The 14066-nt window shown below is 37.1% G+C and overlaps 1 protein-coding gene across 3 annotated transcripts in view; it reads left to right on the forward strand.

Annotated features, from left to right (window-relative positions):
• Positions 1–14066, forward strand: part of ATF7IP (activating transcription factor 7 interacting protein) — a 53016-nt gene that overhangs the window by 27649 nt on the left and 11301 nt on the right. For all 3 annotated transcript variants that reach the window (XM_075182878.1, XM_075182879.1, XM_075182880.1), the window contains exons 2-11: positions 4799–6198; positions 7728–7817; positions 7900–8045; positions 9049–9183; positions 9315–9380; positions 9907–9989; positions 11726–11811; positions 12021–12158; positions 12336–12941; positions 13254–13324. In XM_075182878.1, coding sequence (XP_075038979.1) covers positions 4806–6198; positions 7728–7817; positions 7900–8045; positions 9049–9183; positions 9315–9380; positions 9907–9989; positions 11726–11811; positions 12021–12158; positions 12336–12941; positions 13254–13324 — 2814 coding nt within the window. In that variant the 5' untranslated portion in view covers positions 4799–4805. The remainder of the gene's footprint in view (positions 1–4798; positions 6199–7727; positions 7818–7899; positions 8046–9048; positions 9184–9314; positions 9381–9906; positions 9990–11725; positions 11812–12020; positions 12159–12335; positions 12942–13253; positions 13325–14066) is intronic.

The following is a 14066-nucleotide window of genomic DNA, read 5'->3' on the forward strand; positions in this document are numbered from 1 at the left end:
GCACTCCCCTCACTGTTTGTATGGACATTCACTATATGTGAATGGTTATGTTGTGCAAACAAATTTTAAATTAGTGGAAAATTTAGTAATTATTTTTTTTTTATTTTTTTTTAACAAGACTAAAGTATTGCTGTCATTGGATTACAATAAAATTTTTCGCCACAACACAAAGGAGGAGGACTATGCCAAAGAGGAACACGAGGGCAGACACCTTTTGTAATCTTTCCAATAGTGTCCTTCAAACCGCTTCAAAGTATAATTATTACTACACCCAGGCTTATGGTGTTAATACTATTCAATTTAATTTGGTGGCAGACCTTTGTTTTCAAAAAATGGAAGTGTTTATCCATACAGTTCAATGCATCAGATCAGAAAGGATGGTAATTTGCAGCAAAAAGATGCAGGTGATGTGGGTCCAACAGGAGGGCTGTTGGGAGGTTTGAAATTGAACATGACTTTCCCTTGACCCCTATAAGAACTAAATGTTCATTCCTCCTCCCCATACACAAACTCAAACTGTTTTAGAACTAATGAGGTTTAGTTATTCTTTTATGAGGGAGGGGAGTGGTTAATGTAGAGGACAATAAATGGTTAGCTGAGCTGTTGACTGGAGTTTATTGCATTAGGAATATTTTGCAAAAATGAACAGATTTATTTACTGTCCCAATTAGAAATGGAAATTTGAAATTTTAATGTTTGTCAAGTTACCCTTAACAAAAAGCACCACTGAAGTGTCTCAGTCTTATCTCCTATAGTTTTTACTTTTGACAGAGGTTTTGTTCTATTTTAAGCATTGTCATAAACACTTCGAAAAACTTTATAAAATAAGAATAGTTACAAAACTTGTAGTTTTTGATTTTCAATTAAATCCATGGTCCAGCATGTTACAAATATTCAGAACCAATATTGTGTATCTAGTATTTAAGGACTGATCACTCTTGTCTACGTTTGATAAAGCAAGGGCTATAGAAGTTTGTCGTTAACAAACACACTGCTATTTCACAGGACATAGTAGATTTTATTTTTCTACTAATTATACAAAAAACTATAGTTATTATGCAATAACGCTAGCCACATGTTGCAATATTGCCTGCGAATATTTAGCAGTTGTCACAATGTTGCAGAATGTGTAGCCTAAAAAGGACAGATGGCTGATAATGAATCACTCATATTGTATTAATCATGTTGGCCCATGTGTGGTCATTTTTCAACTGCACTATAACAGGCCAGAGTCATGCTAGAAGAAATCTGTCAATACCGCCACCATCCAATTTCCACTACGTCTGTGACCAAATTGACATTGGTTGCATCACCAGGCACAGGTTCTGTGCAGCAGAATCAAATCAAGCAAGAGATACATTTTCTTGTAGAATAGGCAGGCACCAGTTTTCCTAGTCCATGTATGTCTGCCTCAAATTAATTCACATATTGAAATGTTTATTTTAATATATATCTATATTCTCCTAACTTATTTAAAAAAATAAATAAAAAAAATCGGAATTGAAAATTAAAAGAACATTTACATTTTTCCATGACCTATGTTCTGTAGTTTCCTAAAGCACCATCTAGTGGTTATACCAAAAAAAATCAAGCTTTGTGCTTTGTCGTTTATTCAAACCTGCTAGGCAATAACAAAAACCGCAATCTGTTATTTGCTGTAAATTATTACTATTATATAATTTAAAGAAACAAGAATATGGTACACGCCAAACATTTTTTGGGAAGAAAAAAAGTTTACATTTTTTTGTTGACCTGTTGTGTTTGGAAATGCTATTGTTCTACAAACTTTCTATGCAAATAGGTGCGTCAAACGGAGGCAAGAAAAGTGCTCCTTCCTTCTCTTTTTGCAACGTGCCAAAACTGGCTATATAGCAAAGTGATATTATATAGACCCCTCTTATTCATATTTGTTATCTTGTTCCACCAGAAAAGTCTGGTTATGTACATAACAACCAGTTAACTCCAGTTATATTATGGAACATAAAAATGCACAATGATATAGGGTTCCGTTCACAATAATGTATGCCCAAATATTTTGTTTGAAACAAACTGGTAATAAATGGAAGTTACCGTGTATATTATCCAGTTACATTTTTTTGTAAAGGTGTAATTTTTCCAAATGAAATAAAAAAAAATGTAAGCCGTACTATGATTCCTTTTTTTATAAGTTATTTAGGACTTGTGTGCCTTATCAGAGATGGTAAATGGGAAGAAAATCTAGGGAAGAGTAGTTGCTCAGCCATGTGCAGATGTTGGTCTCTTGTTTTAAACAGAAGTGCATACACATAGGGGCATATTCAATTGTTGGCGAAAACGCAAAAAATCTCGCGGCGAGCGCACTATTACCGTTATTACGGTAATATTGCGCGTAAATAGTTTTCTCGCTGGACTTCAGCTTGCAGCTCCCTGAGCCGCGAGCTGAAATCCAGCTTACTATTACCGTAATAACGGTAATAGTTTTAACGCTGCGGGATATTCAAACGATTGAATATGCCCCATAAAATGAAACAAAAAACCCATTAAAATCTCCATCTGATTTCGGTAACTTGTAATTAATCTACATATGATCCTATCAACTCGTATTACCATTCCTTTTTGTCTAGTTGAAGGGCATCGTTTTTGATAAACTTAGATGTCATAATTCTGGTCATGGGATAGGAATTTGGTCTCTGATGTAACCTTTCTGTCTATTACAGTGCATACAACTGTTCTCATAAAGGTGCTCTGCAATGTCCTTTTAATAGGCTTGCAAAGAGAGCCCAATGTGCATAAAGCAAAAGTTCCCCTTAATTAGCTGACGTACGTTTTAGATTTAACAAGCTCCGTTATCATAATAATCATTTATTTATATAGCGCCGCTAATTCTGTAGCACTGTACAGAGAACTCGATCACATCAGTCCCTGCCTCAATGGAGCCTAGAATATAAATTCCATAACACACACACACACACACACACACACACGTATGTTTGTAGAGTGTGGGAGAAAACCGGAGCACCTGGAGGTAACCCGCCCCCCCCCCCCCCCCCTCTCCCGTTAATTTGTAATGATCATGTTAGTCACACAATTATATCTATCTGTAATCACGCCTTAGTGTACACTTTCAATACACTTCCCTTTTGTAGATGACATACTGGTTGCCTGGTTTACTTTGCAACTCATGTTAGCAGACATTGTTCAACCTATAGCCGACCCATATGCTATTTCTCCAACCCCTTGGCTAGAGCACCACAGTTAAAATATCTCAACTAAACGGGCATGTGCAACCAAATTTAAAGATACAGGCATTTCCACAACTTGATTTTCTGTCCGTTTCAAAATATACATTGTGACATTGACTGCATGCAGCAAGCAAGGCATAAAGAATAGCAGTTTTTCAGTAATATGATCACTAAAGTAAAGAAAAGGTATGCCTACTTTTTTAGAAAACATTGATGTTCGGGTTTATAACACTTTGTATAAATTAGATTGGTCTAAACCAGTGTTGGCTAACCTGTCACACTCCAAGTGTAGTGAAACTACAAGTCCCAGCATGCTTTGCCAATATATAGCAGCTTATTGCTGGAAGGGTATGCAGGGACTTGTAGTTTCACAACACCTGGAGTGTCACAGGTTAGCCAACACTGGTCTAAACAATGGCTTTCCTAGTGAGTACGCAAGCAGTGTTGACAAGAATGTATGTTGGCATTATTGCAGCAAACTGCTGTCTACTGTGTCCCATGATATGTCCTTCTATAGTGATCATTAATATATCCTTACTTGCTATTTCTTAGGGTACTACATACTCTAATCAGACACATGCTCAAAATGTGTATTTATTAAGAACACTGATAAACTGCATTTTGTTGGTTTGCACAGTTGTAAACACCCCCTTTTTTGCAATGGAGCCTGCTGTCTGCCTACGGCTGTCTCTCCAAACCATATTCAGTTGTTGCTACAGGGAGCTCTCTTGTGGATATGACTGGAAATATTTTCTGTTGTGTTCAGGCATGGGCCATATCTGAGCAATATGCCACAGAAATATTTGCATTACAAGGTTTTAATGTGACTGGCTTTTAGGGTAGAGGTGTTTTTACTTGTGCAATTTCTGCTTAATATGTTTTGGTCTTATTGGAAAATATACATTTAATGTATTACCAGTCCTATTCTGTGTTACTAGGTTTGTTAAGAGAACATGTACATCTAGATCAATATGAATTAAATTGAATAATTGGTAAGGAACAGAAGTTTGTATTTTTGTGGTTGATTTATCAATGTTTTACTGAGTTCATGCTCTTTTTCTGAATATGCCACTTGTTTGATAAGCCTTTACTCTTGCTACTGTGTACTTCAATTTTTTGTTTCTTTTAAGCCATTGCTGTATTAATCATCTAAGTTTCAAAATGTATTTGATATTACTTTTATGTAATTGTTTTCATTGTTAAATGAATATAATCAAACATTGTGAGTCTAAAAATGTAACAAAAATCAACAAATGCAAAAAGAGCTCTTCATATCATTAACATGAATTTTGGTAGAGATCTGTTTTTCGAAACTTGACAATATTACCCCCCGCCCCCCCCCCCCCCCAGGTATGCGTATGCAATATGCTTCTTGTTCAGACTTGTAAAATAATGTGTAATATGATACTAGTATAGGTATAAATTACTGTAAATGTCAGCTCTAATATTGTTAGGAAAAGTTGAGTATTATCAGGAATAACGTACCCTCGTATGTATGTTTGTTTATAATTGTATTGTGTACTAGGTTTTCAGCACTTTCTGTTTATTTTACTCTGGCCTCTTTTTGGTTGTTAAAGGTTTAAGATGGATACTGCAGAAGAACCTCAAAAAAAAATCTTTAAAGCCCGCAAAACAATGAAAGCAAGTGACCGTCAACAGTTGGATGCTGTGCACAAAGCTAAAGAGGATCTGTTGAAACTTCCAGAGTTAAAGCTGGTAAATGGAAACCATGAAAATGGTGATTCCGATATGAATTTTATCCACAATGCTACAGACCCTATGGAGGACAAAAGGAATCTAAATGGCATAAATATCAACAGCGACTCTCATGATTCTATTGTGAAACTGTCTGACATTAAAGAAGGTTTAATAAATATTGACCAAACCAGTGATTTGAAACTTCCACTTGATTTTGAACTTCCTGAGAGTATTACATGTCCAGAAGATACAAGCAAAATTGGGACTAGTAGTGCTGTGACCCAGGCCTGTTTAACGAACAGTGAAAAACAACTTGATGAAAAGGTTACTGGCCTTGAAAAAGTAGACCAAAGAGAGCAAGAGGGCCTGTCACTAGTGGAGGATCTCTCTTGTGATACTGAATTGTCAGGGGAAAAGATTCTATCAATCACTCATGAGGAAGCAGAAAGTCACAATGTTCTAGAAGGTGTACATAAGTTGGAAGATGTAAATCCTGTGGAAGATGCCATTGAGAGAGATCTGGAACACGAAGACATGGACACATTTTTAGAAAGCCCTATTGCTAAAGCAGAAAATGAAACGGAAGATCATATTCTTAAAGAGCCACTTGATGCAGAGGCTGTTGATTATGATAATATTGTAGAAAATGATGAGACTTTGAACAAAGAAGAACCTCAAAATGAGTCAGATTGCACAAAGTTACAAGAAAATGAAATGCAAAATGTTGAGAATGTTGAAGAAAATATTGGAAAGCAGGAAAATCTAGAATTGGTAAATGGACCACATGAACCAAATATTTTGTCTGATATGGCTGTGTCTGAAACTGGGTATTCAGAGGAAAAAAGAGAAGCCTCAGAGACTCTGTCACCACAACAGGATGTTGGGGAAGAAGCTATATCAAGTAGCATGGAGGTTGACCAAAATTTGAAAATCGAAGGGCAAAAATCTTCTCCAGCAGAAGCTCCTTTTGACCTCTCTGTTTCAGATATGCAGAGAGTTTCTGGGATGGAAAGTCTGGATACAATGGAAACTGATGAAATTATACCCATTCTTGAAAAGTTGGCACCAGTGGAGGATGCGCTCGAGTATTTTTCAAAAACTGGCGTGCTCTCTGAAAGTGCTACTACAGAAGAAGAAAAAACTGAAAACAATTCAACTTCTCCAAGCAAAAATGATAGTGGTGAGATTCTACCAAGTGAAGCATTTTTAGTACTTTCTGATGAGGAAGAACTTTGTGGTGAAAGTATACCACCTAAAGAAAACCTTTTAAATGACCAAGGTAATTTTCTAAGGGGGGTGTTCTTTTTTTTTTTTTTTTTTGTTTGTAAGGTACTAGAATGCTGGTTGCAATTTAAAATTCCAACTTAAAAACAATGTTTTGACTTTGTTTAAAATAGACACACATAATGTAAACATGTTTAGAAAATATTTGAGCTTGTTTGTCTGCTGTGCACTTGTTCTAGGAGTATCACAGATTTAAGACTGTATCATTTATCTTCTCATTGCAATGTAATGTAGGTTTTCACCATTGCAGAAAAGGTGGTCTTTAAAAGTTAAGACAAGTGCAGTAAAAAAAAAATTTTTTTTAAAGAAATGCTTCAACCTCTTTTGTTTCCTGTTTTAAATTTTACATTAGAGCATTGTGATATTCAGTAGCAAATACATTGATTGCACGCTTAGAGACAGTCAGTCATTCTAAGGTAGTCAGGACTACCAAGTTTGTACGTCGCCGCTTTGCGGCCATACACTGCGTTTGGGACGTGGCCATGTGGAGGAGGCGATGGAAGGTATAAATACACCAGGGGGGTTGACAGGGTATTGAGGAAGTGGAGATAGGGGACAGAGAGGGGATGGGACAAGTGATTGAAATAGAGCAAGAGGTTGGGACCGCACAAGTCTTTTGATGGACTGTGTTGCTGTCTCCTACATGTTGTATTCTGGAATATTGGGGAATGATTAGAAAATGTATATGTTTATGTGGAAAGTTGAGCAGTAAGTGAATACCGTACCGTAGAAAGATCACACAGTATAGAATACATAAACTATAATATAACCTTTATTACACAGTGTGTATAAGCTCACACAGATGTAGTTGCTGGGCGACAAGCAGGGGAGGGCTGTCAAATTTTGGCCTTTGGGGGTAAACACAAGGAAGAGGTCCAGGCTCTCATACCAATGTGCCTGCAACAGAAAAATGGGTCTCAATGAAGACTGTGTATTGTCTAACATTGTCATAGAGCTAGAATCCAATACAACATCTACCAGCCCCATCTGAGTATTCGTCTACATTCTTGTGACCAACATACAATAGAGATTGTCATGACGCCCACCACTGCCACATCATGGAGCCCACCCCTTGCCGCAGTGTGATGGTCTATACCAGGCTGTGTGCTTTTTGCTCCTCTCTGTGTTAAAGCAGACTGCAGAAAAGCTTTGTTTTGCGTGATCAAAAGATCCATGCCCCAAGATCTGGGACGGTCAAAGAATGGAAGGATCACATAGCAGTAACATGTAGGATAATTATTGACTATACAGTTTGATTGGTATTGTCTGTGGATAATTGAGGAAATCCCCAAAACATAACCTTTTTTAGGAGCTTCAAGTCGGGGTCAAGAAATGGCCCCTGCACTGTTGGTTAAAAGGATTTGTCCTTAAATAGTTTGAGAACTCTTTTACAGTGATTGTTGGGGTTTTTTTTTTTGTTCCCCCCCCCCCCCCTTTTAAGTTTGTCTTCACTATTCCTTTTAAATGTGTCCTTTGAGGCAATGTGGGAGGAGTGGAGGATAATTCTATTTCCCCCTGTTGTAGATGCAGCTAAGGTTATTACAGAAGAGCCAGAAGAAAAAGATAAAGAACAGGGAAAAACAGAAAATGTAGATGAACCACAAGCAGAGAAAAGTAAGGTTTTTTTCCTATGGTGTCTATGTTAAACGGCACATTCTAAATTGTGTTAATATTCAATGCATGCTTATCTCTACAGGTGAAATATCCCGCCGGAAGCGTTCTAAATCTGAGGACTTGGACAGCCAGAGCTCCAAGCGGAGACGTTTTGAAGGTGAAGAGTATGAAGCAGAGCTACAGGTTAAGATTACAGCAGGGGATGACCTAAACAAGAAACTGCAGAAGGTATGTTTTGTTAAACTATGAAGAAATGTATGCTAAATCACAATGTAATCCCTTAATATATCTTTTTTTTTTCTTGAATAAAATATATATATATTTTTCATGTCGTGTCAGTTTACCACTATAATTGTGTGGTCACTCATCATACTCTGAGCTTTTCTTCACATAGGTTTGAGTTGCCTTTTTACATTACAAAATGAAGGGTTGACAAGAAGCAACATATGGTCATTATTTGAAAAGGGTCATGAAGTGTGTTGTATAGTTAAATGATAATAGGCATGTCTGTGACCCTTGTGAAAATTCACTGTTCAATTATTGTTTTTACTGGTTTTGTTTTTGCGGGATTTATGAGTGTGGGACAACCCTTTATCTACATGCACAGTTTTGCAAATAGGTGTGGTCCCTCCTTTTGAAACCTTTCCTTACTCCTAGTTACCTATACCTGGCAGCATGCTGCGCTGCCCATCAAAGAGTGGGAGGACTGAATTTGTCTAGTACTGTTTAATACTGCTGATCAGGAGTTTCCTCCACAGCTGTGTTTGATGTTTTCAATTCTCCCTCACTGCATGCTTCAGCACCCAGAAGGTCCCCACTACAGGTTAGGAAGAACATTAGAAGGTTTTTTTCAGAGGTGCTCAGCCACTTTTGAAGAGTGCATTTTTACAAATACAGAAACAAAATCAAATGATTAGGACTGTAAGCTCTCGGCAGCAGGGCCCTCATAACCCTGCCTCACTTTTGTACTTTTTTTTTATCAACCTTGTCTGTACTTGTTCTGTTTTAATGTTTGGGTTTTATATGCTTTATCATTCTGATTGTGGCACTGCAGACTGTTGTGACAAAGATAAGACATTCATGAAACAACTGGAAGGACAAATCAAGGCGTAGCCTAGGCCCTAGGAACAGCAAATTTTATAAAAATATGTAGATTTAGCAATATGTTATACATTAAAGATTACTCTAAATGTATTTACAAAATACAACAAAAGTTGATGTTTCTTCTCAGGTGATCCAGAAGATGTTTGAAGAAAAGCTCAGTGCCTTGCAGTGTATAGACTTTGACAAAGCAATAGCTGATCTGAAAACACGAGTGGAAAAAATTGAGTGCAAAAAACACGAGACTGTTCTGCATTCCATGCAGGTAATACTCATGTATATGCACAGAAGTGTGCACTATATGCACTACATTGGTTTTATGCATCATGTCTGCAGGTTTTTCGGGGGAAGGGGGGGTTGTACATTGTTACATTTATTTATTTTTATTTATTTTAGGCTAAAATAACTCGGCTGACAAAACGCTTTGGGGCAGCAAAGGAAGACCTTAAAAAGAGACCTGAGGTAATGGCTGGGTTTTATTTTAAAATAGAAAAATCTGTATTGCACTAGACATAGACTGTCTTGACGATATGAATACTATGAAAAAAAACATTATATTATATGGGTCTCCTTGCCTTCGTGCTAGAAATAATTGGGAAGCCACGGCTGACTAGGGAACAACTGAAGATATTTTACATGCAGCTAAAAAGGAAGATATACGTAACTAGATAGAAGAATGTTTATTAAATATGCATGTTGAACTAGTTTTTCTTTTAAATAAAGTTTCAGGGCACAATGCATCAAATTGTGAAGAGGTACCTTAGGAAAGTATTTAATTTATAGACCAACTGATAATATAATATTGTTAGGCTTCATTTTTAATGACCATTAGTATGATCAGCCTAGTGAAAATTTTTGAACTTCTGCGCTGGGAAAACATTGATAAGGTCATGAAAAATAAGGTATTGGAATAATTTACATTTTTGTGAAGAACTGATTTAAATATTCAGTACTGTTGAATATTAACTTTATTCTATATTTAATAAAGCAAACCACAGTCACCCAGCCTGCTTCACCTGAGAAGTCTGCAGTAGGTGATCCTGCTCAAAGTACAAGCTCCATGACCTACAGGTAAGCTGAAAAGCAACTGTGCAGTTTGTAATTATTTCTTCTATAAAACTGTACATTTACTGTAAAGTATTGATAGAATGATGTATTAGTATACTAGAATCCTTACTCATGTAACCACATGTCAAGGTTTATTTGACAACTTTATATTTGAGTGAGTTCTCTACAGCGCTGCGGAATTAGTGGCGCTATATAAATAGATGATGATTTTTATGCAGCCCAGACTATTTAATGTCCACATCTATGTTCAAGAAGTTTCCCAAATTAAAATGCTATGCTGGACAACTAGTATATTATCTCATCTGGCCGGTCCCTAGATGATTCAAAAATTTATAATGGTTTTCATCATTCATCAAATTGGGTGGCACCTGGTACCATAGGGATATAGAGCTTCCATTAGGATTTTGGCACTTTAAATATCTGTAAGCTGTTTAAATCATGTCCCTCGCCTATATTCCCATCCTGCAAGGGAATTCATTACTACTGCACATCCTAAGGGTGTTGGTCAAGGGACCTCCTACCTCCTTCACTGAATTTTCCATAAATGACTCCAGTCTGCTATGAGTTCTCAGCCAGAGGTCATGCAATGTTACTAGACAAGCAGGTTTGGGCTCAAGACTTGGCTAGGTCAGTGATGTCAGTGCAGGGTTTGGTTAAAGTTTCCTCTTTCTTAGAGAGTGTTCTGGAGAACTCTTCAGGGGTGAGGTCCTGGAAGCATCAGGGTTCTGCCTTATTTCCATTCTGAGGACAGTCTGACTTGAGTATTTTCTCCAGTATTTTGCTCCCTTTTGTGCTGCTGGAAAAGGAGTCTGCTGCCAAGACAGCCATCCTCTGCCCCTGGGGGAGAGCAACATTGGAGAAGGCAGGCCTGGACAGCCAAAGAAAACTGTGACTGAGCCCTCAGACAATTTGTCCACATGAAGGGCATTGAGACCAACTAGTGGCAGCTATGGTGGGATCCCATCTGTTGCTCTGCCCGGGTCAGTGGTTCAGCTCCACTTCAGATTCCTGGCTCAGGAGCATCATGGATCAAGAATATATGTCAGAACACCACCCATACATTTCTTCACTGACTGTTTCCTTATGGAAATGGTAAAATGCCAGGCTCTCTGAGTGGAAATTCAAATTGTGATCAGGGTTATATCCCCAGTGTCAGCAGGTCTCAGGGTGATGGGATTCTACTTCAAACTGATTTTGGTCCAAAGACCAAACTGTAACTTTTGGGCACTTTTGAACCTCAAAATCCTCAACCGTTTTGTTCAGGTAGACAAGTTCACAATGAAGTCACTTAACCAAATGGAAGGAAATATGTTCATGGCTTAGATGTTTACTTGCTTGTCCAAAAGTTATTTGACATCTTACTAATGGTGTGTGGAGAGGGATCATAACCTGTTACATTTCATCATTGTCCTTAAAACAATTTACAAAGTGCCATCCCAAAATAAATTTAAAAAAAATGAAAATCAAATTTTAACATGGAGCTACATGTCGGGTTTCTTTTGATTATTCTTTGTTGTGATTTTTTTTGTTTTGTTTCTAAGGACATACCCTTCTCATTTATGTAATTTTTCTTTTCTTTTTTTGTTTCCTTTATTGTAAATGCTTGTTTATTCCTGGTGACGAAACCCAGAGATTGTGGCCTATGCTCGGTCCATTGAATCTTTGTAAATATTTTGAACCTTTGTAAATATTTTGCATAACAATACCTGCTAATTTAATACAACTGCACTCTTCTACAGGACCGCTGGCACTGTGAGACAAATGTTAGAATCAAAACGAAGTGTAGGAGAAACTACTACAGCTAATGTGCTGTCATCCACTGCTGGTAAGAGACTGCATGTGACAGTAAATGTTTTTATGTGGGCACTTTTCATTGCTTCAAGACAAGTATTGTAACATTTTGTTTTTAATTGCATTTAGAAATATTTGTGCAAACCAAAACGTCTGCTCCCACTTATGTGCACTTTTGTTGCATTGTGATATTCATGTGCCTATTGTTAATGTCTTGTCTTTTTTCTTTCTTTAATATTGTAGCTTCAACTTCTGTCCCAAGTCCTTCTAATTTAACACTTCGCACATCAAACACCTCACAGATGACTGTAAACCAGCCCCCTGTTAATACTACACTTCAAACAAGAGCACCACCTGACTGGAAACTAATTCAGCAGAAAAGTAAGTTGGACTTATTGATATGTAAAGTTTTTGTATTGTATCTGTTGAAAAGCCACAGATGCTTTACATTTAAATAATAATACCATGGTGAGCACATTTACGCAATTAAAGAGCTTTCATTATTGTTCTGTATGTTGTATTTGGTAAAAATGTGTTTTTGTTTTTTTGTTTATACAGTTAATGCTTCAAGTATTGGAGCATCTCAAAATACTTTAAGCAGTCAATCCAAACCTGTTCCACCAGTTACTTCTGCTCCAATTATGACTTCAGTTCTACCTGCACCTAGTACTGCAACCGTTGTTGGAAACAGCCAAGTGTCTACTAGCAGCACCCAGCCAACTCTTCCGTCCTTACCTTTCATTCTACATGTTCCAGTTGCAATGCCTTCCCAACCACAGCTTCTACAAGGCACAACTGGGACATTGGTGACGAATAAACAATCTGGTAATGTTGAGTTCATCCCAGTACAAAATCAGACCACTGTTGGCAGTCTCACAAAAACACCAGTATCACTACCTGTAACCAAAGCAATCAATAGCCCTTCAATGCCAAGCCCAGGCATCCAGCGGAATTCTCCTGGCAGTTCGATTGCTTCCACTCTGACTGTACAGGCTATTCCCACAACCCATTCAGTTACTTTATCATCCAGGCCATCACTGCCAACTGTTGGAACCTCTGGGATATACAGTCAAGCAAGTAATCGGAACACAGCACAGTTAAAAACGCCAGTATCTGCATTTAACATTACATCCTCAACTGAATCATCTTCTGGAAGTAGACCAGGTAGGTAGATTTATTTGTCACTTAATGAAGTCTTATTGAAACTAAGAAGTGTTGGGGAAATTTAAGATATTGCATTCTGAAAATATGTTAATGCATTGTAAGGGTGGTTGTCATGGGATTTTACATTTAGTGGCAGCCTCCTCAGTCAATGTTTTACAAACTGGGTATTCTGAGAATTGTACTGGCAAGTCACTATCACAAAGTGTTAATGGTTTTCGCAATCATGTTTTTCATTGAAATACACATGTGGTGTTCTTATCATTATTATTTTACTGCTATACTTCAGTGTAGTATATTCTACTTAATTTGCAGAACTGCAAACCAGCCGGACACAGACAGCAGAGACTGGTGCAGGCAAGCGCGCCGCTGAAAGCAGTGCATCGGTATGTTTTTTAAAATTAATCATAAATATCTCTTTTGTGTAGTGCAGTTATTAGTCTCTTAATTCATACTGCTATATCTATGAAAGGGATAGTGAAAAATATGGGCGAAACCTTTTGATAAGATGTTGAAAATCTGCTCTGTGGAGGAGTGTGAAGTTTGAAAAGTATCATAATTAATTTTTACGTGAAAATGTGAAGACTTGGTTCCTCAATTTTAAAATTGCATGTGAAAACTGTCAAATGTTCTGGATTTTATTTAAGGAATAGCATACATTTTGTAAAAATAGGACTTGGTGTTGATGAAAATTCTCCAAGTTATAAACTATGGTATTCATTTGTTAGACTGTTTGCAATGTTTTTGGTTAAAGGCTTTACATGGAAGATGCTCAAATTTACATAGAATGTTGATGAGGGCATATGACAAAAATAAGCTACAGCAATTACAATATGGTGTATAAAACTTTCATAATTTTGAGATATTTACACACTGCTACAAGTAAAGCAGCATGTGGATTACACGAGTTCGAACTGCTTTCTTAGTATAGGGAACAAGCACTTCTGTTTAACAGTCATTTAACTGTCAAATAGGTCGAAGCCATTGCCTCAATTAATACAGCTGTTATTTAGGAGATTCTCACAATTCACTTGAACATCAAGACCTAGTGTAAACGGCAGTCTCTATCAGTATGAACACAAGAAAAAAACTATTTGAAGGACCAAAGAACTTAATAGAAAATAATTT

Source organism: Mixophyes fleayi, chromosome 8 (assembly GCF_038048845.1).
Source record: "Mixophyes fleayi isolate aMixFle1 chromosome 8, aMixFle1.hap1, whole genome shotgun sequence".
Taxonomy (NCBI): domain Eukaryota; kingdom Metazoa; phylum Chordata; class Amphibia; order Anura; family Limnodynastidae; genus Mixophyes; species Mixophyes fleayi.